This window comes from Drosophila elegans, unplaced genomic scaffold (assembly GCF_018152505.1).
Source record: "Drosophila elegans isolate 14027-0461.03 unplaced genomic scaffold, ASM1815250v1 contig_476, whole genome shotgun sequence".
NCBI classification, from domain to species: domain Eukaryota; kingdom Metazoa; phylum Arthropoda; class Insecta; order Diptera; family Drosophilidae; genus Drosophila; species Drosophila elegans.
In genome coordinates, this window is record NW_024545863.1 from 7,917,602 (window position 1) to 7,941,211 (window position 23,610).

The following is a 23,610-nucleotide window of genomic DNA, read 5'->3' on the forward strand; positions in this document are numbered from 1 at the left end:
GGCAGGAGTCCTTAAAGGATGCATCCTTGCATACACTCAATCAGTTTAATTGCAGGGTGGATTAAACTTTCAGGCAGAGAAAAAATGTAGTTTGCGCTTACTAAACATTTACAAGACCCATTGAAATATTAGTCAATATATTTTAAAATAATAGTCTATTAATGCGGTCACAAAAGACTATTTTTTCAATCCTGAAAATGAGAATAAGTTTTTTATATGGCTTACACAAAGTGAAGAGTCAGTTGGCAAAGATTTCGTTTAAAAGGTAAAGCACGTTCAACAAAAACAATAATGACAAAGAACAAAAAAGAAAGGGAACAAAAAGCGAAGCCAAGTTCTTTTCTGTAAAATATGGAAAACACAATATGAAAACACATCAGTAAAGTAAAGCTTGGCATTTACGTTCTTTTACATAAGCTCTGCACGAGAAACTCACTGTATAAGCTTGACCAACAGCAACATTTTTAAATTTCCTTATTTTACCTTTGGTATTTTGCTTTCATCTCTCGTTGCTTACAACTCCCTAAAAAATGAAAGGAAAGAGGATGACTAACTGCCCAAAAGCGTAGTTATATTCAAGCATAACGTGAAACTATTTTCGAGGCCCCTTTGACCCTGGAATTCTATGACTTCGGGCACAACCTTCACATGTGTACATCTGACTTTGCATTACTAAAATTATTTGGCCTAAGAGTCAGACATGACAAGCAGGCCTTGTACGCAATTCCATACCCATTGGGATAATAAAACCAGCCCAAAGGCCAAATTGATGGAGGCCAGACGACCGACAGACAGTCGGAGTGTAGGAAGAAAATCCCAAAGTCAGATGCCTTTTTTGACTTTATCCATCTTAGTTAGAGGCGAAAGAAAGCGAAATCAAAGTGCAATCTCATGCTTAAGAGACTACTGACACAGAAAATCGCGTTAAGGCTTTTGAAAACACGAAAACAGTAAGAGCTTCTTATCTTAAATTATAAACTTTTATTTTTAAAATGTTATGCGACCAATAGTAGAACTAAGTATTGTATTTCTATTCAACTGAATTTATTGATGATTAGATGACAAGGTAAATTTATCTAAAAGTATTCATTTTATTTAAACAGCTAACAAAATAATATTTTTATACTTACAAATTTATACACAAAAGTTCAGTAATTACAAGGACTACACCCTTATATTATATCAAAAAAAATCAAAGTGTAATATTTAAAACCCATTTTCTGGCACATCAAGATCAATCAATATTAATTAAGTAAAATTCTTTTTTTTCTCCCTTTTCCATTTAAGCTGTAAACCGTATTTGCGGATTGACTTTTCGAAAACCTCCTGTACATTTTCCCCACTGACTGATGCTAATAATGTGTTGCACACTTTCGGGAGCACCTGCTTGAAAAGCGTTTTTGCCATTTAATTTGAAATAATTACCGCTGAAAGCTAAGAGCCAACTACAGTATGTGTGTGCCTGCAATTTATACGTGTGCGTACGTGGGCAAATTTGTTGGCCATGTGCGCGTTATGTTGAAATTAATGAGCCAGACCATTGCTCTAGTTCATAGCCACGGCGAAAGAAGCACGAAAAGAGCGAGAAGGATGGATGGATGGTGATGAAGTTACACAGACAAAAGCGGAAACAAGCACAACCAGCAGCTTCCGGCCAATGTAAATAAGGCACTAACCAAAAACCCACTGGCAAAGATATGCATGATTACACACACTGCCACGAACGCCGACACAGACACCGACAGGCACATGAACACTCAGAGGAACATTTTCATATTGTCTTTACATCCTTAAAGAGATCTGGTAGGGAAAAAACATAAGTTTTTAGACATTTTATATAAATTTCCTTTTTTTAAGATATAACGGTTTATATCACCAGAATTCACAAAAATATTAGTGTTATTTGTGTCATTTGGATTGGAAAATATGAACTTGAATTTGAACTCGTATTCAAATTAAAAAAAGTTTATTTTTTTAAGATATATATAAAGAAAATAATCATATTTAATTAAGACAAAGTTGATATAGTTTTTTTTTAGTGCAAGTGGAGCTGGCGCTTCTGACTGAGCCAACTCATTTGCCAGACAACAGAGCTTGATGATATTTTGCGCGAGTCCCTACGATTTTCCCGCAACGACATTTTGTATTTATGACCGCATATACATGCATAATATATGTGTGTGTGTGTGCGGCAGTGGGTATATTAAGCGACAGAGCTGTTGTTGTTTGTTATTAATGGGCCTTTGCCTTTGTTTGTTAAATTGTTAATACCCCCACATTTACGCGCCTGCAACTCAAGTCGCCATTCGCATGCATTTTCCCATCACTGCCGCTTTGCATTATCCTTGCACTTTTAGCTCAGCGCGGTCAACGGCATAATGAGCTCTCTGTTTTATGCATGCCCTTTATTCGCCACTGTTACGCTGGCTGCTTCCTTTGTGCTGTTTAATCCTTTCCCTCTTCGGCATGTTGAAGCGCTTTTCGCGGGGAGTGCGGTTCCTTATTTAAGGATGGGGTTTCTGCTTTTCGACACGAGCCACCACACGAAGGTCTTTTAGACCGGCTTAAATATAATAATTCATATGTAATGTTGGCAGTCTAGACACATTCATACACATAAAAAAAGGTATATACAAATTATTCAAAACAAAACGAATAGCTTAAGTGCTTGTTCCTTGTACAAGCTAATCAGGTTATCATTTGCGTTTGAATTAAAAAGACATAAAACTTTTAAAAACTTATTTTACAAATTCTATAAAAATAACATAGTTAAAAATTAAATCAAATTTAAACATTTTAATAGTTGGAAATATTTTAAACTTTTAAATGGTTTTAATCTACAAATAGTACTGCTTTTATAAAAATGTTGAATAGTGGCTAAGAGTAAAATCGCATGAATATTTACAAAAAATTTGGTACCGAGATCCAATACCTCCAAAAGCTTTGGAAGCACAAGTAAACCGTCGGCAAAGCAGTTTCGCACGGCGTATATTACCATGTTTTCCCACCAACGACCTTGAGGATGGAAAGCTCATCTGCCGAAAGGGGGTGGCAACCCTCTGGTCTGGACGCTCTCCCAGCATCCACTGCGCAGCTGTTGGAACTGTCAGCCGGCTTTTGGATGCTGGCCCACCCCACCAGCGGCCACAAACACATCACCTCCGCAACAGGATAAAAGAAGGCGGATCAAACACTCGCAACTCAGTGGATGTCACATCCTCGCATATAGCGGTTGAGCAATAATTCGGAAAACCCAAGAAACATCAATAAAATAGGGAAACACACAGCGGATTTGCCGCGAAGTGAAGATGTTGAATATTTGCTAGATGCGCAATTTAGTTGTAAACAGTGACAAGTGATTGATATCCAGTGAGGAAATCATTAGAAACCGGAAACTGCCATCGCAAGCGATTCCAGGATGCGGTCGAGACGAATTTTGGTCCTGCCGCTGCTGCTGCTGCTGCAATTAATCTGCAACTGCCGAGTAGCTCAATCACTGCCCGATATCATCAAGATTGGTCAGTAAGAGTTACAATTTTAAAAGATATTTAGTTAAAATTTAGGTTGTTCCCCCCAAGTAGCTGGTTAAAAACATAATTCAGCTAGCATCTTCGTTACGTATCGATTTTTTACATGTCATATTCAAGAGCGCCTGTCTCTGTATGTGTTTGTGTTTGTGTGTTTGATACTAGAGGGAGTGTTGATATTCTGTTTGTTTTCATTTGAACGCTGCGGGAGTTTGCCCAAAATATTTGAAACATTTGTTAATCCATATCCAATAACACTACCGTGTCTCTTGTCACCGCAGGTGGGCTCTTCCATCCCTCCGACGACCACCAGGAACTGGCCTTTCGTCAGGCGGTGGACCGCATAAATGGTAAGTATACGTCACTTTGATCATCATACTCCAATTAGAGTAAAGTAGGTAGGATTATTAATATAAATTTTTAACTAAAAAGTTAAGACACAAGAATACATGTTTGAGAAAGGAAGAATAACTGTTTGGCCATTATGTATTTTATCATATTTCTAGTTGTTGCCTTACAAAACAAATTTAAAAAAGACTTTTTATTTCAGCCGACCGTTCCATCCTGCCGCGCTCCAAACTGGTGGCCCAAATCGAGCGCATCTCGCCCTTCGACAGCTTTCACGCCGGAAAAAGGGGTGAGTACTGAATGTGTTGACTTGGCCTGATTTCCCACTGTTCTTTCGCCCTGTTGCCTTCTCCTCAACGTAAAGTTCACCTTCACCTGATGCTTTTACCCGCATATTTGATTTGGACACATAGCTCGTTGTTCCTCCTTTTTGCATTCAAAACTCTTTGTTTCATTTTTGTCTTTTGCTGGATTTGTTCTTTGACTCGGGTTGCTTTTGCATTTGATCTCGGATTTATGGTATGCTAATTGCTGCCTGGGGGCTACGGTCTCTTTTATCTTCTCTACTCGCAACAAATGCGATTTGGCAACAATTGATGCATTTGTTAAAGCTTCATTATGAACTTAAATTTTTTAAATTCTTTGGCAGTACAACGCTCATAATTGTGACTTTGTAGTCTTAAGGTTGTCAGAAATATTTTTATGGCGCAAATCTATTAGCTGTAAAATATAGTGGAAAAGTCTCTTAACAAAACGTTTAACCTATATACACAAATAATAGATTTTAATAAGTAATAACAAAAAGCTAAATTGTAGATTGGGTAGTTTTGATGTTCTAACCGGTAATAGTATCTAATAATATACTGAAGTAATAGCTAGATCAGAAAATGAACATATAATAGTTATTAAGACTGAGCAATTATATGAATAAAATCGTTTCCATCGACTGGCCTAAAGTTTTTACAAAACTAACTTATATAACAAATTTGGAAGCAACAAAAGTTATTTAAATTGTTCCATAATATTGCAAACGCAGCTATGTATGGAGCTCTAACGTAAAATCAATCCGTTTGTTTGTTTTCAATTAAGGCGCTGAAAAACAAAATTAAAATATCACCTACTCTGAAAGGGCTCTGGGTAGAAATGTGATGTGTGGATATTGGGTAGCAGGGGAATCTCCTCTGGCACTTGATAATCGTTAAAAGCTGAAGATGAATCGTAAAGCGTGCAAAGGAACGTGAGCCAACTGTCGAATATCCTGTGATAAATGAGACACAAATGACGTCGAAGTTGGCGAGAGCACATGGCCAAAAAATGCCTTGGTCAGAGCAGTAAACCACACTTCCGACGAACAGTAACGAGGCAGCCAGTTGGACAGGACCCTCCACCCACAGAGTCCTGAGCGCAGGATAACCACATCACAGCGCCAGGACATCGAAGTGCAGGTGCACATGCACTTACACGTGCTTAGCGCGTTTGATGAGCCAAAGGATGGGGGAAATCCTAGAGCAGGGGCGGCGCGCTGAAAGGAAAGGCCAAACGGGCCAAAATGAAATTGTGTCATACTGAAGTGCATTTTAAATATGCGAACGGGGCTAACTGAACATTACCGAGCCAAAAGCCAAGCACATTACTGCGCTACTTGGACTCGTTTTTACTTTTTGAGTCTTTCAAGTCGCAGCAGCCCCAGATTATCTTTCCCACAAGCAGATTGGATTGGGAATGGGAATGGGATTGGGATTGGAAATGGGATTTGGTATTGGGGCTGGTTACAGAGCACATTACTTGCAAATCAATTTGCGACTTTTAAGCTCTTTGGGTTTTGGTTTTCACTCAATTTGCCATATAACAGGAATGTCAAAAGTTGCTCCTTGCGATTGGGAAACCCCGAAAGATATGGAAACAGCGGCTGTGTGTGATTTTGCGAATATGTTTTTGGGGGCAACTAAGTTCGTCAAGGAGCAGACACAAGAAACTTGAACATAAACCTCAGTTGCACTGTTTGTCTTACAGTTTGTGGCTTACTGAACATCGGAGTAGCAGCCATTTTTGGGCCCCAATCCTCGCACACCGCCAGTCATGTGCAGAGCATTTGCGACAACATGGAGGTGAGTATGAGGCTGCAGCCGTCCCCCATAAACCCCTTTGAGCGGCACACACTCATTCCAGATTCCCCATTTGGAGAATCGCTGGGACTACCGGCTGAGACGCGAAAGCTGCCTGGTGAATCTTTATCCGCACCCCAATACGCTCTCCAAGGTAGGCAGGTGAAATCCCCCCGAAACTTAAATGCAGTCGCATTGTTGATGTTTTCGCTTGCTCTTAGGCTTACGTGGATATCGTGCGACACTGGGGCTGGAAGACGTTCACCATTATCTACGAGAACAATGACGGCATCGTGCGGCTGCAGGAGCTGCTCAAGGCACACGGGATGACGCCTTTTCCCATTACTGTGCGCCAGCTGAGCGACAGCGGGGATTACCGGTAAGCCTAGCTAATCGTTTCGACTTTTAAAGGTTTTATTATAGTTTTTGATACCCCTAGTATGCTTACATAAAACAGTTTCTTCTTAAGTAAATAATCGAAAAATAAGCTAGCAAAACCCTATATTTGCGTATATGTCTTGAAAGGAACAAATGTCCTACACTTGTTTAACACTGCGTATGAGCAATCATCGTGGCTACCAATGTTCTTTTAACATAGTGTTACAAAATCGATTCATATTAAACTTTATTTTATGAAATTTTAATTTTAAGTTGTTAACAATCGAACGAAAAAAAAAAGTTTGGGTTTTAAATTTGAGAACAATCATAAATAACTCTTAACTCTTTAACTTAAAACGCCTTTACAAAGTTCAAAAAAATTTCTTTGACGTCTAAACTCGATATTTGTTCGCAGTTCAATGGGTGGAGTTTCGTGGGTCAAATCAAATCTCGATAATAAATAAACTTGATGATTAAAAAAACATAAATTCAAAGTTTGAGAACAAGCAGAAATAACTCTTAGATTGGACTTCTTCCAATGCTCGATATATGTATATAGTTCTGTAGTAAGGGATTTGATGGTCCGGTCGAACTTTGATAGTAAATAAACATGTTAGATCATAATATATTTTTTTGAATTTTTTTTTTTACTCTTTTTCACAGACCCCTACTGAAGCAAATTAAAAACTCCGCGGAGGCGCACATCGTTCTCGACTGCTCCACGGAACGCATCCACGAGGTGCTGAAACAGGCCCAGCAGATCGGCATGATGAGCGACTACCACAGCTACCTGGTAACCTCGTTGGACCTGCACACGGTGAACCTGGAAGAGTTCCGCTACGGCGGCACCAACATCACCGGCTTCCGGCTGATCAACGAGAAGATCGTCTCGGATGTGGTGCGCCAATGGAGCATCGACGAGAAGGGGCTGCTGCGATCCGCCAACCTGACCACCGTGCGCTCGGAAACGGCCCTAATGTATGATGCAGTGCATCTATTCGCCAAGGCACTGCACGACCTGGACACTTCGCAGCAGATCGACATCCATCCGATCAGTTGCGATGGCCAGAGCACCTGGCAGCACGGCTTCAGTCTGATCAACTACATGAAGATCGTCGAGATGAAGGGCTTGACCAATGTGATCAAGTTCGATCACCAGGGCTTTCGCACTGACTTCATGCTGGACATTGTGGAATTAACGCCGACGGGTATCCGGAAGATTGGCACTTGGAACTCCACACTGCCCGACGGTATCAACTTTACGCGCACCTTTAGCCAAAAACAGCAGGAGATCGAGGCCAATTTGAAGAACAAAACGTTGGTGGTTACTACCATATTGGTAAGGCAGAGTTGCCAACAATATATGTTAAAATACCAATATCTAAGTGTTTTTATTATTTTTTTAGAGTAATCCCTACTGCATGCGTAAGGAATCGGCAATTCCATTGAGTGGCAACGATCAGTTTGAGGGTTATGCGGTGGATCTGATCCATGAGATCTCTAAATCTCTAGGTTTCAACTATAAAATTCAACTGGTGCCAGACGGCAGCTATGGAAGTCTCAATAAATTGACGGGGTAAGAAAAAGTTGTATCTATAATTTATAATCTATAAAATATATAAAATGTATTTACCCTTAGCGAATGGAACGGCATGATTCGGGAGTTGTTGGAGCAGCGTGCCGACCTGGCCATTGCAGATCTGACCATCACTTTTGAGCGAGAGCAGGCCGTGGACTTCACCACACCTTTCATGAATCTGGGAGTCTCAATATTATATCGAAAGCCCATTAAGCAGCCACCCAACTTGTTCTCCTTCCTGTCTCCCTTGTCTTTGGATGTGTGGATCTACATGGCCACTGCATACTTGGGTGTCTCCGTGCTGCTCTTCATCTTAGCTAAGTTGGTTATATTTTCTCTAGCCAATTTCTCCGATTACTAATCTTATCTAATACAGATTCACTCCTTACGAATGGCCTGCCTATACGGATGCCCATGGCGAGAAGGTCGAAAGCCAGTTCACCCTGCTGAATTGCATGTGGTTTGCCATTGGATCGCTGATGCAGCAGGGCTGTGACTTTCTGCCCAAGTAATATTTGACTTTGTGGTTGGTAAAGGCCCGTTTTAATATATATGTATATATATATTTCCTAGGGCTCTATCCACTCGCATGGTGGCTGGTATCTGGTGGTTCTTCACCCTGATCATGATCTCCTCGTACACGGCCAATTTGGCTGCCTTTTTGACTGTCGAGCGCATGGACTCGCCCATCGAAAGTGCCGAGGATTTGGCCAAGCAGACTAGAATTAAGTATGGCGCCTTGAAGGGCGGCAGCACAGCAGCTTTCTTCAGGGTAAGACCAAAACATGATTTCAAATAAATTATTAATTACTAACATTTTTAAATTCTATTAAACTAAAAGGACTCAAAGATCTCCACATATCAGCGCATGTGGTCTTTTATGGAGTCGGCTCGTCCCTCAGTCTTCACAGCCAGCAATGGTGAAGGTGTGGAGCGGGTGGCCAAGGGCAAAGGTAAGTCAGCACACTCTAAGTTATGTTCTTCTAAAATGTCACTTTGCAGGATCCTATGCCTTTCTGATGGAGTCCACGTCCATTGAGTATGTAACCGAGCGCAACTGCGAGCTGACGCAAGTGGGAGGCATGCTGGACACCAAGAGCTATGGCATTGCCACACCGCCCAGTAAGTAGCTCTCAAACTGGTTGTAAACGATGCAGCGGCAGTTTCTGATAATAAGCTGCTACATCAATTACAACCATCTTAGGGAGATCCCTGACTCACTGCTGAGCATTTTCACCCACAGACTCACCCTATCGAACTGCCATCAACAGCGTGATACTGAAGCTGCAGGAGGAGGGCAAGCTGCACATCCTGAAAACCAAGTGGTGGAAGGAGAAGCGAGGCGGTGGCAAGTGCCGTGTGGAGACCTCCAAGTCCTCGTCGGCGGCCAATGAGCTGGGACTGGCCAACGTGGGCGGCGTCTTTGTGGTCCTGATGGGCGGCATGGGGGTGGCCTGCGTCATCGCCGTCTGTGAGTTCGTGTGGAAGTCACGCAAGGTCGCCGTGGAGGAGCGCCTGAGTGCGATACTGAACGAATGAGAAAAGTCGTAAACCCGGGACGAATGGGTTTAGGCGACGTGGGTCTCGGGAGATCAATCAAAAATGCTAGTTGATGCGGGAACGTGCAATCCGGTGCCGCAAATATCAGGAGCAATAGAGGAAATAGCCATGTTTCGACATTCAGATCAACCTTAGCGTTACACCGATACCCAGGCAGTTTCCAAAAGTTGGGAGAGTCGAGGGTGCCGGAGCCACCAATGAAAGTTAGCACCAGTTTGAAGGCGGCGTGGAACCATATATTTATTATAATATAGATTCAAGCTACACATGTGCGACATAGGTACACTGAGGCATATATAAATATATATTTATATTTATACAGGATACACTCCCCTTCGCAACTTACTCGTAATAATCTTATACATAAACTATACACTAAAGGAACCACACAAACACGTGCAACAAATCGAAATCGTATTGCATTTATATTTGAAAGCATTTTTGGGAATTGACCTATAGACGTAATTGTAGCTAAATTATATATAAACAAGCATATGACCCAGACGACAAGATCAGCGTATTCGTAACCATAAGAAGCCGGACACAATTTACACAATCTAAGACGATATTTTCAACGGAACTAGCCAGTAGATCGTAACCTAAGTGAGTTGTAATCCCTAGCCTAGACACACTACCCCCACTTTCTTCCACTTTCCCCATAACTCTTGTCAGTCCCCCTAAGATTTAAGATTGTAAAATGTAATTACCGCTCATACAGGCAATTCTGACAGGCAATTTCATAAAATACTTACAATTGAATAAAACAAGTTAACAAAAGCTGATGTCCTGCGATGAACACCTGCGTTCGATTTGACATTGGCTGTGGATGTCGACGCCTAACCGCAAACCGTCAATCACTAATCACTCTTCAGGCTTGTTCACTTTCTCGCCAATCAATTTTTCATGGGACCTGCACACGCTCAGTGCAAGTCGGTGGTTTAGTTTTAATTGGATTTGGTTTTATCAGCAAGGTAACCTCGTTGCCTCGTGGACTTTGCCTTCTCAGTTGCCTTTTGGAAACCCTACAGTCATGCGGTCATCGGTTTGTCTTTTGCTCCTTGTTGGACTGCAGTTCTACATCCTGATTCCTACAGCGGCCAATGACTTTTCCTCTTTTCTGAGCGCCAACGCCTCGTTGGGTGAGTTTGGGTTTCGCAGGATTTGCCTTAAAACATAAACATTTATCGTATATGCAGCCATTGTGGTGGACCACGATTACATGACCACACATGGCCAGAACATAATGGCCCACTTTGAGAAAATCCTGAGCGACATAATCCGTGAGAATCTGAAAAACGGTGGCATAAACGTGAGGTATTTCAGCTGGAACTCAGTGCGTTTGAAGAAGGGTGAGATGTGTAATTTTTGGCAACTGCTCAGATGATTAAGCTCGTTTGCCATGCTGCAGATTTTTTGGCCGCCATTACGGTGACGGATTGCGAGAACACATGGAAATTTTACAAGAGCACTCAGGAAACTTCAGTTCTATTGATCGCCATCACAGACTCAGACTGTCCTCGACTGCCCCTGAATCGTGCCCTGATGGTATGAACACTCTTTGTTACCATATATAACACTAAAACTGTAACGATCTATAGATACCCATCGTTGAGCACGGCGATGAGTTCCCCCAAGTCATACTCGATGCCAAGGTTCAGCAGATTCTCAACTGGAAAACAGCAGTGGTGTTTGTGGATCAAACAATATGTGGGTGGACTTAATCTTTAATCCATTAAAAATCCATAAAAATGTCAAATAATCGGAATTTCTTAAACCTCTTCTTGATCAGTGGATGATAACTCGGTCCTGGTTAAGTCAATTGTGCATGAAAGCACCACCAATCACATCACGCCAATCTCATTGATCCTCTACAAAATCGACGACTCCCTGAGGGGCCAACAGAAGCGAGCCGCCCTACGCCGAGCACTGACCCAATTTGCTCCCACCAAACACGAAGAGAAGCGCCAGCAGTTCCTGGTGCTATCCGCCTTTCACGAGGACATCATCGAAATAGCCGAGACCCTCAACATGTTCCACGTGGGCAACCAGTGGATGTTCTTTGTGCTGGACAAGGTGCGTCGGGATTTTGACGCCGCAACCGTGACCAGCAACCTGGACGAGGGCGCCAACATAGCCTTTGCCCTCAACGAGACCCTGCCCGACTGCCAGGACACACTGAACTGCACCATCTCTGAGCTGAGTCTCGCCCTGGTGACCTCCATTTCCAAGATTACCGTGGAGGAGGAGTCCATATACGGCGAGATCTCTGACGAGGAGTGGGAGTCCATTCGCTTTACGAAGCAGGAGAAGCAAGCGGAGATCCTCGAGTACATGAAGGTAAGTCTATTAACCAAGGGGGGTACAACTAGTAAGTAGTCTGGATTTTCTATAAAACATTCAAAAAGTTATAAATATAAAATTCAAAATTTTAAAAATATGCCTTAAACATTAAGTAACTTACATAGAAGTATAGTTAAATTATAAATTCATTTGTGAGGTGCACATTAAAATGACTACAAGTATTTTGGGTATTTAAGATTATAAATTAAATATAAAGTTTAAATACTTATTGATTTGGAACAGGATTACCTGAAGGCCAATGCCAAGTGCTCCAGTTGTGCCAGATGGCGCATAGAGACGGCCATTACTTGGGGCAAAAGTCAGGAGCACCGCAAGTATCGCGCAGGTTAGTGTGACACTCATCTGCCTGCATTTATTATACTCAAAAAGGCTGCTAGATTTAGCCCACACACGCGATGCTAGGAACCGAAACTTCGAGTTCATCAACATTGGCTACTGGAGTCCTTTACTGGGATTCGTCTGCCAGGAGTTGGCCTTTCCACACGTCGAGCACCATTTTCGCAACATCACCATGGACATTCTGACCGTGCACGTGAGTCTTTGAGCCAGGAATATAATTAACATAATTATTATTGGTTCAAATCGCTCGTAGAATCCACCCTGGCAAATTCTAACCAAGAACAGCCATGGAGTCATTGTGGAGCACACGGGAATCGTTATGGAAATCATCAAGGAACTGAGTCGGGCCCTAAATTTCAGTTACTATCTTCACGAAGCCGGGGAAGAGTATTCCCTTGGCACGATGAACACCAATGAAAGCGTGAGTTCATCCATCTTTTTAGGGTAATGTTCCTTTTAAATTCTGTTCTGTACAGGATGAGCTCTTGGGCTCGATGACGTTTCGGATTCCCTACCGCGTGGTGGAGATGGTGCAGAACAATCAGTTCTTTATTGCCGCCGTGGCAGCCACCTTGGAGGATCCCGACCTGAAGCCCTTCAACTACACCCTGCCCATCAGTGTGCAGAAGTACTCCTTCATCACCCGCAAACCGGATGAGGTGTCTCGCATTTATCTCTTCACGGCTCCCTTTACCAAGGAGACTTGGCTCTGTCTAGTGGGCATCGTCCTACTCACAGCTCCCATGCTTTATGCCATTAACCGCCTGACTCCGCTAAAGGAGATGCAAATCAGGGGCTTGTCCACGATCAATAGCTGTTTCTGGTACATTTTCGGGGCTTTGTTGCAACAGGGTAAGAGTCTTACAAATTTACACCTTCGTAAATTAAGCTTATTAACCGCGGTTTCAATAGGCTTTTCTCATAATTGATTAAAAAATGTGTGCTCCAGATGAAACCGAACACATATTAATTTTCTTCACACCCATTCTAACTTTTTGCCATTTTCTAGGAGGCATGTATTTGCCGCGAGCAGACAGTGGCCGCTTGGTGGTGGGCTTTTGGTGGATCGTCGTGATCGTGTTGGTGACCACCTACTGCGGCAACCTGGTGGCCTTCCTCACGTTCCCCAAGTTCCAGCCGGGCGTGGACTACCTCCACCAGCTGGAGCGCCACAAGGCGATCTCGCAGTACGGCCTGCGGAACGGGACCTTCTTCGAGCGGTATGTGCAGACTAGCACTCGGGAGGACTTCAAGCACTACATGTCGCTGGCCAGGATCTACGGAAGTGGCCAGGACGAGGACATCGAGGCGGTGAAGCGGGGCCAGCGCATCAACATCGACTGGCGGATCAACCTACAGCTGATCGTGCAGCAGCACTTCGAGCGGGACAAGGATTGCCGCTTCGCTTTGGGCAAGGAGAGCTTCGTGGACGAGCAGATCGCCATGATTGTGCCGTCACGGAGTGCGTACCTGCATCTGGTGAACCGCCACATCAACAGCATGTTCCGCATGGGCTTCATCGAGCGCTGGCACCAAATGAACCTGCCCAGTGCGGACAAGTGCATCGGCAAGGGTGCCCAGCGCCAGGTGACCAACCACAAGGTCAACATGGACGACATGCAGGGATGCTTTCTGGTCCTGCTCCTGGGCTTCTCGGCGGCCTTGTTAATAGTCTGCTTCGAGTTTTGGTACCGCCGATTCAGGGCCAGTGGCAAACGCCGCGTGTTCACCAACTGACCCCTTGGAAGTGTGTAACATAGTGTGTTTGAAATTAATTTAGTAACATTCACACTCTGTGTGGAATTTATCCAATGGCTTATCTATTTAAATCGAAAGTTACAATACACTGAAAAACTGGCTTTGAAATTACTTTACGAACAATGCCCTGCAACCCACACTTTGTGGGATCCAAGACTTAACCTACATACAGTTGATAGCACTAGCACCGTTACTATAGAATTAAGAATTTATACTTGTACACCCAAGTGTATATCAGTGTAACAGATGAAACTCAATAAATTTCAATTAAATGTTCTTAAAAATGGAAAAAAAAAATATAATATCTTCCTAGTAACTAAAAAAAAAATTGAAGAGAGAAATTGTTAAACAATAAAAGCACTTCTGTACAAATAGTAGGCATATAACATATAAATAAACAAAAAGATATTTAATATTATAGATTTGATCGATAACAAGAAGAAATAATATTTTTCTATAACTATTTGTTCTGAGTTTCACCTGATTTCGAATGGCACAAATAAAGGTAAAAGCTAACTATATCAGAGAATAAATATTGAACTTGAGCATTTCTAAAACATGGCTGATGCTCAAACATTTTCTTTTCTATAAAAACCTGGATCGAACTCAAATAAATTTAATAATTACTGCAAGATAATACCGAACGAAACAGATGCCATGAACTTGCCTTGACTGCACCAAGGGACCACTTGAAATGTTTAACATAGAAGTTTAATGTTTGAAATTACTTTATGAACATCATATCAATCTGGAGTTAAAGGTAGACACTTGTTGTTCATCCAAAACTCTCTATGTGGAGTTGGCGTTGGGACCGCGACGACGTCCGAAGCCCTGGACAAAGTTGACGAACCGGCGGTTGTACTGGATCCTGCGCTTGGCGCGTCCGGTCTTCTTCTTCTTCTTCTCCTGCTTCTCCACCTTGGGCGTTTGTCCCTTGACCTTGCCGGCACGAGCCAAAGAGCCGTGAACCTTGCCACCCAGCATGGGAATGTTGAGGTCCAGCTCGAAGGAGCTGAGAGCGGTCACGGGCGTCTCGTTGGCCAAGGTGGTGCCCTCGCAGTCGAGGCTGAATTCCTCGGCGTTGAATCCGTGCATCTGAGCCAGTTGGTTCTATGGAAGCCACAAATAGGTTAGGGTTTCGCTTTTAGTGGATATCCAATTTGTGTGTGGGAGGGACTCACCTTGACGACGGCGATGGTGGCATCCTGGCAAACCTCCAGGGCCTCAATGGTCTCTAGTCCACGGACGAACAGCTGCATGTTGATTCGCTCTGCAAAATAACCATGTCCCACACATTTATTAGCTTTCATATTGGCTTGTATGAGGAACACGTGTGCTGATTCGATCTCTATTTTTCAGCCCTTTCACTCGTTTCACAACTGGCACTTGGTGCCCAGGACACTTGGCCCCAGCCCGCTCACACATTGCACCGGTATTTTCGCTTTATTTGGGCCATTTTCTATTATATTTCGACAAAAATCACTCGATTACCTTTTGACTTGGTGTGCGGATCCCGAAAAAGAAAGATGGCGCAGAAACATCGGCGGGTCTATCGATGCATCGATAGTTTTCTTGTTTTCAGACTATCGATATGTACGCCAGGCGTTAGTGTGTTATTCTTGAACGCATGGCAACGCCTAATAAAAAGGGTGGCAGCACTATTTGGTTTGTTTCTGCGAAATCGTTATCGAACATTCAAAGTATGACCACTCTGCAGCTTTGTCAGAATCTGTGCATTTATATTTTAGTATTTTCCAAGCAACTTTTTAAAAATCCGTTAAATTTCATATTTAATATAATGTTATATGCAAAATATTATATACTGTATAAAAACACATTTTGAGTTTCATAAACTTGTAATATGAATATATAACTCATAAATTGTAAGCAATCGTTCCAAATATGATTATTGCCTAAATTTGTTTCCTTAAAAGTCACAGCGTGTCTATTATTGAAAATTGATTATAAGATTTTATAGAGCACAGTTCCTCTTTTTATATTACACCATCAAACATAAAAACGTTAGAACCTCTTATTCTCCCTACACTACAGATCGAAAAAGGACAGTCTGGCTGACGCCCTTCTAAGCCCGCACACCCCGCTTACCTCAATCTACGTAAAAATGGGAATTACGTTAAGCCCGCTTACTAATACTAGTCCGCCCGCGCCCGTCTTGACCCAATTTTCTGTGGGCCTCTCCTTGAAAATGAACATGCGCATGCGCCTGCGCTTGTCCTTTGTTTGATCCGCAGAAAGGACAGTGAAAAGGAGCCTGTGTGTTATTCTACGCCATTAGAATAAATATTGCCGCATTGTTTGTCAAACAGGACTAGATTAGTAACATAAACATTCCGTCATAGAATGCAAATCATAAGCCGATTTCACAAATTTGCACGAATTATCTGCGTCTAATGAGTGTGGCTTAAATTGTTCAGGATCTTTCGAAGGTCTGGACATTGGAAAGGAGAACCTAAGGTTTTGCAAGTTTTAATGGTGGTTGGAACTGTCATAAGTGGATATATCTGTATGTACAGATATCTACAATACAATTTTGTAATGCTCTGATACCAAAAGCGACATTTGATATTATTTTTAACCCTTCGACGCGGTGTCCACCTTTTGATGCTCACTTAAGATAGCCAAATGGCGCATGCGATCCTCTCTTCCTGTTGTCCACTTCGGTTTGGATCTCCATTCTATGCCCTACTCATATGATCGGATTAGTTTGGGATTACGGGCAGACATCTCCTGGATTTGCGTAAACTCATTTGCCAGACCTTGTGGCAGAACCAGGACCTGGGAAATGCATCCGCAATCATTTCCCCCACTGTATGGAGGAACTGCCGCTTTGTAATGTGATATTTTAGCATGTTTGCAAACAAAGGCATCGGAAAAACAAATTACTCTTGACCATAAAAACAAGGGCAACAATTGCAAAATCGGCTTAGCCTGCCCTTCGTCTTCCCTTTACCGGTTGCTGTTTTTCCGGCACGCGAATTTCCTTATTTTCATTCACCTTTTTTCGTAAATTTTCCCATATGGGCTCGATTTTCGGCCACACATCTTAACTTATTATCATATCTGTGGGGTCGGCTGCGTTTGATCCCATTATTCGAATGCGTTGCTGCCATGAGAAAGAAAACCAATGTAGTCAACCAGTTCCGCAAAGAAATATTAAATTACTCAATCCATATTCAATTTGCATCAGGTGACATGGATACGCCTGTATCTACAAAAAAGGTGGTTGTTAGTTGAAAACTTAATGGAATTTAAATTAAATAGCAAATATATATTTTTTTTTATTTATGGATACATTTTGTTTATTATAGTTTGAAAAACGATTGAAATATATATTTAAAATATTTTTAAGCTTGAGTAAAACTTACCGCTTTCTTTTCAATTGAAAACAAGTTGTGCACAATTTTCAGATATACATATAGTCGTAATTTATTAATTGTAAAGCATTAAAACATTAAAGTGTGTTGAACCCATCTATCAACAAGAAATTATTACGTTGGAAAGATCATTATTGGCAAACAAATTTAAAAATAAGTTTTCAATAATTAAAACAATTGCAAAATAAAAATAAAGTCTTAAATAAACGCGGCTATATATATATATATATATATATATATGATATATATATATATATATATATATATATCACTATGAAAGTTATTCACTAAATAATGTTTAGGGCTTTTCATTCCGATAAAATCAAAAGTTGTTTTATGTCTTTTATTTTCTTTTGATAAACTTGGTTTCATGTTATGAATATAACATTTGACTAAATTTGCTCATTTAGATAAGTTGTAAGAGATTTCAAAACCTACAAATCAGAAAGCCCATATTAACCCAAAAAATTTTAGATATACCATTTTCAAAAGACTTAGAAGTTATATTTTGATTATAAATATATCTTAAAATGAAGTAAATGTATTTACAGAAAGCCACTTAATTTGAATGTGAGGTTACACAGTAACAGCCATAGGTATGGATTCCCCACCAACTTAAGCTACAACAATCATTTCCGGTTCCGGACTGGAGGCATTCGAGGAGAAGGTGGAGTCGCAGCTCTCGTCCTTGTCGCGCTTTTCCCGTCGTTCGCGGGCCCTCCGGTTCTGGAACCAGATCTTGACCCGCGTGTTGGTCAGCTCCAGGGATTCGGCAAGCTTGTTGGCGTCCTCGGCGCTCAGGTAGTTGGACTCCTTGTAGGCACCCTCCAAAGCCTGCAGCTGGTGGGGAGTGAATGGGATGCGGGGCAGGCGGCCGGGAGTCCTTTTGGCGGGGGCACTTTGCCGCAGGGCCCTGGGCAGCTTGGGCGGATGGTAGCGGGTGTACTGCAGCCAGTCGTAAACGGGAACCTGACACTCGGCCACTGCTGGAGGGGATCTCCTCTGCTGCTCCTTGGAGGAATACAATGGTTGGGCGTACGGATGGAACCGCTGCAGGACACCCAGAGAAGCATTGGTTCCCACATATCTGTCGCCGGCGCGATTCAGAATATACTCGATGCTGAAGTCACTCATCCTCGGACGATCGATCCTTTCCTCGGGCTGGTCGAAGTGCTACTGCTGAGTTCGCTGCGCAGCCACGAGCTATTTATGCAAGGACCTCCCATCGCCGCCATTTGCATCGCAGGCAGCAGGGTATGGCCATCCCTGTCTGGCAGGACAAAGAGATTGGCCTGGCCCAATTCAAATCTCGTTCGGAGGCAGCGAGGCGTTTAATAGGCGTTTCCCAGCTCCGGCCAGGTAGCCATCCCTTGGCCCAATTATGTTACCCTTATCAGTGGATGAGATTATAAACTGCACGAGTTCGATTGTCTTCATCAAATGTTTGCTGTGACTGCGCTTCCGTTTAATGCTATCTGTATACCCTTTATTGGAAGGGTGAGCACATCTACCTAATCCCAATTAACTAAATTACATTTTTAATAAACAGTTAAGTTAAGCATTATTGATTTGGAGGATAACTTTTATGGAGTTGATGTATAGTTTGTTTAACTTTTCAATGATAAATTCAATTTCGCAAGACATATATTAAATATATATGAAAAAGCATATGATTAGATCTCATGCTGTTTTCCATGCAAACATATTTTAATGGGAAACGAGCATAACACATTTTTGATAGTTTTTGATTTGTTGTGGTTATCTTTCGCAGGGTGATTCCCTCCTCTTTCCACTTGGTGAACTCATCCGCATCCATGTTTTTTCTTTAGCCCGGCCATCCTATCGGATCCCATTCCATTCCATCCCTTTGGATGGGAAAACAAGTTGAGCCTGATATATTTTGATGCGCGTATGTTTTGATTGATTCGTAAATTTGTTTTCATAACAGTTGCCTTTGCAAAACGAGTTTTGAGCCAACCCTCGGTACGTTCTTAAAGTATCAATTACACTGTTAATTGAAAATAACCATTGGATAGTCAGAATACGGAAACATACTATGCCATTGAGCAATGTTGAAACGAAAAAAGCTTGCTAATGACAGTATATTCAGCGATTCTCTGATATATATATCAGTTTAATGATATAAATTTAATTAAATTTAATAAATTGCATTTAACATATTCTATAGTTTTAATACCTAATGAGTTTGAGTTTTTTTTTTCAGTTTGTGGTCTTTGCTTTATTTTTATGTTTATTTATTTATTTTTATGTTTATTTAAGGTAATATAAATCGTAGCGTTAATGAATTTAATTAAAAAATGTTGCGGAAATAAAGAATGAAGAATTTAAAATACAACTAATTTTACACTTACAAATAAAAATTAAGTGATATAATTCTGCTGAATGACATAAAACCTTAAGGCAGTGCCAATCAAAGCGATAAAGAATTCTGTTGAAATTAAAGAAGTCCAAAAACATATAAATATTAAAATTATAAAAAAAATATTTTTATCAGAATAACTTAAAGCCTTGAAGATAGTGTCAATTAAAAAATAAATGCTCTGATTTCAATTCTGTATCAACAAGTTCAACAACCGTTTACATGCTATAATTCTAAGTAAAACCACTTATCAGAACATTGCAACTCCCTGATAAAGAGTCACCAAGACTCCAAGAGTTCCCGGTATTTTGTAAACTAAATAACGATAATGAACATTTTTTTTTATAAAAATAAGGCTTATAAAGGGATATAAAACTCACTACATTAATAACAAATAACTAAATGGGGTCAACACATTTACAGAATGTTCTTTTATCTAAGAGTGAAAAACAACTGGCGAGTAATCAGCTCTTCCGGCGAACTAAATTACAATTACGATATTTATTTAAGCTGGGGTGTAAATTAATTCAAATATATCCTTAAAAGTAAAAAATGATAATTAACTAAGCACCTTAACTGTGTTATTAATGTTGCTGAAAGTAAGTTTATCTCCATTGGTTACTAAACATTCTCTTTCCATTTCATTTAGATATGTTGGCTCTTATCTTATCTTTATAAACTTTATATCACTTTGGCTTCTTAATCTATTAATTGAATGGATTAACTATAGAAAAGCAAAGTGTCTACGGGCACACGTTACCCTTTTTAAATAAGACAGATAACCCTATTTAGTAAGCTGGCCAGTTGGAATTGAGCATGAAGGATATATCTAATATTACTTAAGCTCCAGCTTACACTACTTAACAAAAATGTTTGGAAAGAATTAAGTTAATTTGCGCTGGTATCTTTTTCCAATCACAAGGCAATTACCCGAGTATCTGCCAATTGTCATGTAATTGTCAACTAATTTTCCATTCGCACAATCGCCAGGCCGCAATTATTTTGCCCAAGTAGTTGTCAGCCACTAACCATCCGCCCGGAGATCAACCCTGGTGATATGCTCCTTACCTTCCCGGAACAAAGGCCCCGAGATCCGACAGATTATGGTAGCGAGTCCTTTTTTGTGCGGTCTTGCGGTTGTCCAGGATTCAGAACTCAGGCTACACAATTCACAATTCAGCAGATGCAAAACTTTTTGGTCTCCTTAACCGAGGTGCAGCCCGACATGCCGAAGTAGCTGTCCAAGCGACTGATGCTGGGCACCCGGATGGAGATCCGCTGGGCACTCTCATCCCACTGAACCGTGGCCTCCAAGATGGCGTTTCCGGGTTGGGCCTTTAGTTGGATCAGATACTGGTTTGTGCTGCCCCTTTGCTGCACCGATGATATACGGCTCAGGCTGAGCCGCCGGCACCGGTGCGCTCCCTTTTTGCCGGCCACAAACCCGTTGACGGCCTCCACCAGCTGAGTGGACATGATCCGGGCCCTGGGGTCCGTTGCGGACAGCTTGGCGAAGCGGTCGCAGGCGCACCAGTGCTCCTCGATCCCGGCCTGGGAGCAATTGCGGGACCAGTCCGCCTCCACGAGCACGCTGTGGCAGGTGGGGCAGCCCTCGGGACGTGGCAGCTGATCCGGCGGAGTGTCCAGCTCCAGGAAGTGCCTCAGGGTGGCATGGATGTCGTACGGCGATGTGAGGCGATTCCTGTTCACCTGCAGGTTGTGCAGCAGTTTCGGATACTTCTCGCGGATCCAGTGGGGCACACGGATATAGATGAAGGGCAGACGTTCTTCCACGAAGCCGCTGTCCAACTTGCGTAGTGGTCCAAATCTGGAACCATGATCGCTGAAGAAGATGATGAGGGTGTTGTCCATCACTCCACTTTTGTCCAATGTCCGCATGTAGTTCACCATCCTCGCGTCCATGGCGGAGGGCATGGAAAAGTCGTTGTGGCTGAAGGTGTTGGTCCAGAACATGCCAAAGAAAGTGCTGTTCCGGTTGACGCTGGCGAACTGGACGCCCAGGTCGTAGATATACTCCGCAGCCGGCTTGCGTCCCAGGCAGTAAGGCAGATTACTCTGCCTTGTTTGCTTCAGCTCCTTCTCGACGGCCAGGATCAATGGTCTGCCGTACACGTCCGTCGGCGGCTTGAAGAAGCCCCTGCTCGAATAGTCGAAAGTGGAGTACTCGCTCCAGTCCTCGGCGAAGGCCGTTGTGTAGCCCTTGGCCTTGAAGTCCTTCCAAATGAGTGGGCAGGCGTCCAGACCACCCACCTTGTCAGGTCGGCATTGTGCGTAGGCGAAGGTTTTGTTGAATCCCGTTAGCACCGCCATCAGATTGGGAAATGTGTTGTCGCCCATCTAGTGCAGAGATGTAAGTAATTGCATTAATTATGGTCAATTTTACAAATTTAACTCTTTTCATTCCCCTTAAAATTAAAGTCATACAATGCAATTCAATCAAAAACATAACGTAATGAACATATACATTCAAATGGAGCTCAATAAAAGATTATTCAGCAATTTGTACGAGCAATATTATTTTCGTTGGGATTTCGAATGGGAGTGAATTGAGAATCAAGGGATATTCAAAAATATATTATATACTTAAGTACCTTATTATAGCCCTGAAGCTCGAACCAGTGCTGTGTGTTCAGGTACTCGTGCATCTGGGGCATGGCCCTTTCGAGGGTCATGCGGGATATGGAATCGATGCCCCAAAGCAAAACGCTTGGCATTTTGTCCGGACTTGAGTCATTAAGGGTATCTCTCCGAGGATGCACAAAACTAAAGGCATCCTTTTGCGACACCTTGTCATACGGTGGCCAACGGCAATAGGTTATCATGGCAGTTACATCAGTCGGTACTAAGGAGTCCTGCTGGAGATCTACGCACGGACGCAGCCTGCCGAAATGTCCATCCTTAGTGACCATCTCTGGATCATCTTTAAGACTTACCTGTACCGGTGGTCAGCCATGGTTGCAACTCCTGCTCGAAGGATCTGCTTGTAGCAGCATTTACAGCCATCTTGCATGTGAAGTCTGTAGGTGCTGTCCGTTTTGTTGAAGATCACTTTGATCATGTCGCTACTTTGATCACACACTATATAGTGATGCTTCCTGTAGATCTTCAGGATGTTGCTAGCAAAGGGATTCGGATGACTCATTTGACACTCAGGGCTATTTACAAAGTACTTCACGCCCGATTCAGTTTCTAATGCATATTGGGATTCTGGTTCTACAACATCCGATACATTACTCCAAGTGCTGACCTCCAGTGTGATTTCTGTAATCTCCTCCGTTTGAAAATGGGTAAAGTCTGAGTTCTTAGTTTTACCCTCTGTTACAGCACTCAAAGCAATCTCCGTCACTTCTATTGTACTGGTATCATATGGAACATCCAATAGACTCGAAGAATCCCAAGGAGTATTGGTTGTACTTGGGTCCAAAGAGATCTCCGAAGGACCTGTATAAGCCTCAGTTGTACTACCTATCTGCTGCTCCTGGGCATTCAAGTCATAAAACGCGATTATCAGGAGAACGACGATTAAAAAGCATATTTTTACTATCCATTTTGGAGGCTTCTCTTCCCTGGGCAGTTCGTCCTCCGTTGGAATAGGTTGGTATTTAATGTTCGACATGTTTAGTGACAATACAGACTAAAAGCATGTTTTGTGCTAATTTATTATGTTTATTCGAATTTTAATTCAGCCTGTGTTTTCATTTATGATTGTGCGTTATCAGCCAACTTCCGGAATATAATAGTAACCGGAGCCCATCCATATGTGCGCTCCGTTCGCGGTTGTGTGGGCAACTGCACCAGCCTCAACTATCAGCACGGAATGCTAGCGGCTCTCTATGTCTAAACATTATACAATACATAC

General features: G+C 42.2%; 5 protein-coding genes across 6 annotated transcripts; 2 read left to right on the top strand and 3 right to left on the bottom strand.

The window, feature by feature from the left end:
- The first annotated feature begins 3,153 nt into the window (after positions 1-3,153).
- Positions 3,154-10,274, top strand: LOC108140779 (glutamate receptor ionotropic, kainate 2). The gene is made up of 14 exons (XM_017263767.2): positions 3,154-3,518; positions 3,809-3,877; positions 4,078-4,164; positions 5,889-5,983; positions 6,045-6,134; positions 6,202-6,359; positions 7,022-7,697; positions 7,765-7,934; positions 7,998-8,258; positions 8,314-8,445; positions 8,511-8,709; positions 8,779-8,890; positions 8,940-9,059; positions 9,181-10,274. Exons 1-14 carry the CDS (start codon positions 3,419-3,421, stop codon positions 9,474-9,476), a joined length of 2,565 nt encoding a protein of 854 aa, XP_017119256.1. The 5' UTR covers positions 3,154-3,418; the 3' UTR covers positions 9,477-10,274.
- Positions 10,275-10,490: 216 nt separating this feature from the next.
- On the top strand, positions 10,491-14,418 carry LOC108140771 (ionotropic receptor 93a). The gene is made up of 10 exons (XM_017263759.2): positions 10,491-10,636; positions 10,694-10,846; positions 10,906-11,042; positions 11,096-11,204; positions 11,287-11,834; positions 12,081-12,183; positions 12,236-12,390; positions 12,451-12,618; positions 12,674-13,049; positions 13,207-14,418. The coding sequence occupies exons 1-10, from the start codon at positions 10,528-10,530 to the stop codon at positions 13,932-13,934; spliced, it is 2,586 nt and encodes an 861-aa protein (XP_017119248.1). The 5' UTR covers positions 10,491-10,527; the 3' UTR covers positions 13,935-14,418.
- A 247-nt stretch (positions 14,419-14,665) lies between these two features.
- On the bottom strand, positions 14,666-15,570 carry LOC108140772. Its single transcript, XM_017263760.2, has 3 exons — positions 15,447-15,570; positions 15,137-15,225; positions 14,666-15,065 (listed from the first exon to the last, which is right to left on the bottom strand). Exons 2-3 carry the CDS (start codon positions 15,212-15,214, stop codon positions 14,745-14,747), a joined length of 399 nt encoding a protein of 132 aa, XP_017119249.1. The 5' UTR covers positions 15,215-15,225; positions 15,447-15,570; the 3' UTR covers positions 14,666-14,744.
- Positions 15,571-17,920: 2,350 nt separating this feature from the next.
- On the bottom strand, positions 17,921-18,857 carry LOC108140465 (homeobox protein GHOX-7). The gene has a single exon (XM_017263198.2). The coding sequence runs from the start codon at positions 18,482-18,484 to the stop codon at positions 17,966-17,968; it is 519 nt and encodes a 172-aa protein (XP_017118687.1). The 5' UTR covers positions 18,485-18,857; the 3' UTR covers positions 17,921-17,965.
- Positions 18,858-19,284: 427 nt separating this feature from the next.
- On the bottom strand, positions 19,285-23,529 carry LOC108140781. Of its 2 annotated transcripts, none has more exons than XM_041709607.1 (3): positions 22,691-23,529; positions 22,343-22,631; positions 19,285-22,088 (listed from the first exon to the last, which is right to left on the bottom strand). In XM_041709607.1, the coding sequence occupies exons 1-3, from the start codon at positions 23,365-23,367 to the stop codon at positions 20,907-20,909; spliced, it is 2,148 nt and encodes a 715-aa protein (XP_041565541.1). In that variant the 5' UTR covers positions 23,368-23,529; the 3' UTR covers positions 19,285-20,906. The 2 variants fall into 2 exon arrangements, with proteins under 2 accessions (XP_041565541.1, XP_017119259.1); XM_017263770.2 differs by having other exon boundaries at positions 19,286-22,088; positions 22,685-23,529.
- Between the last annotated feature and the right edge of the window lie 81 nt (positions 23,530-23,610).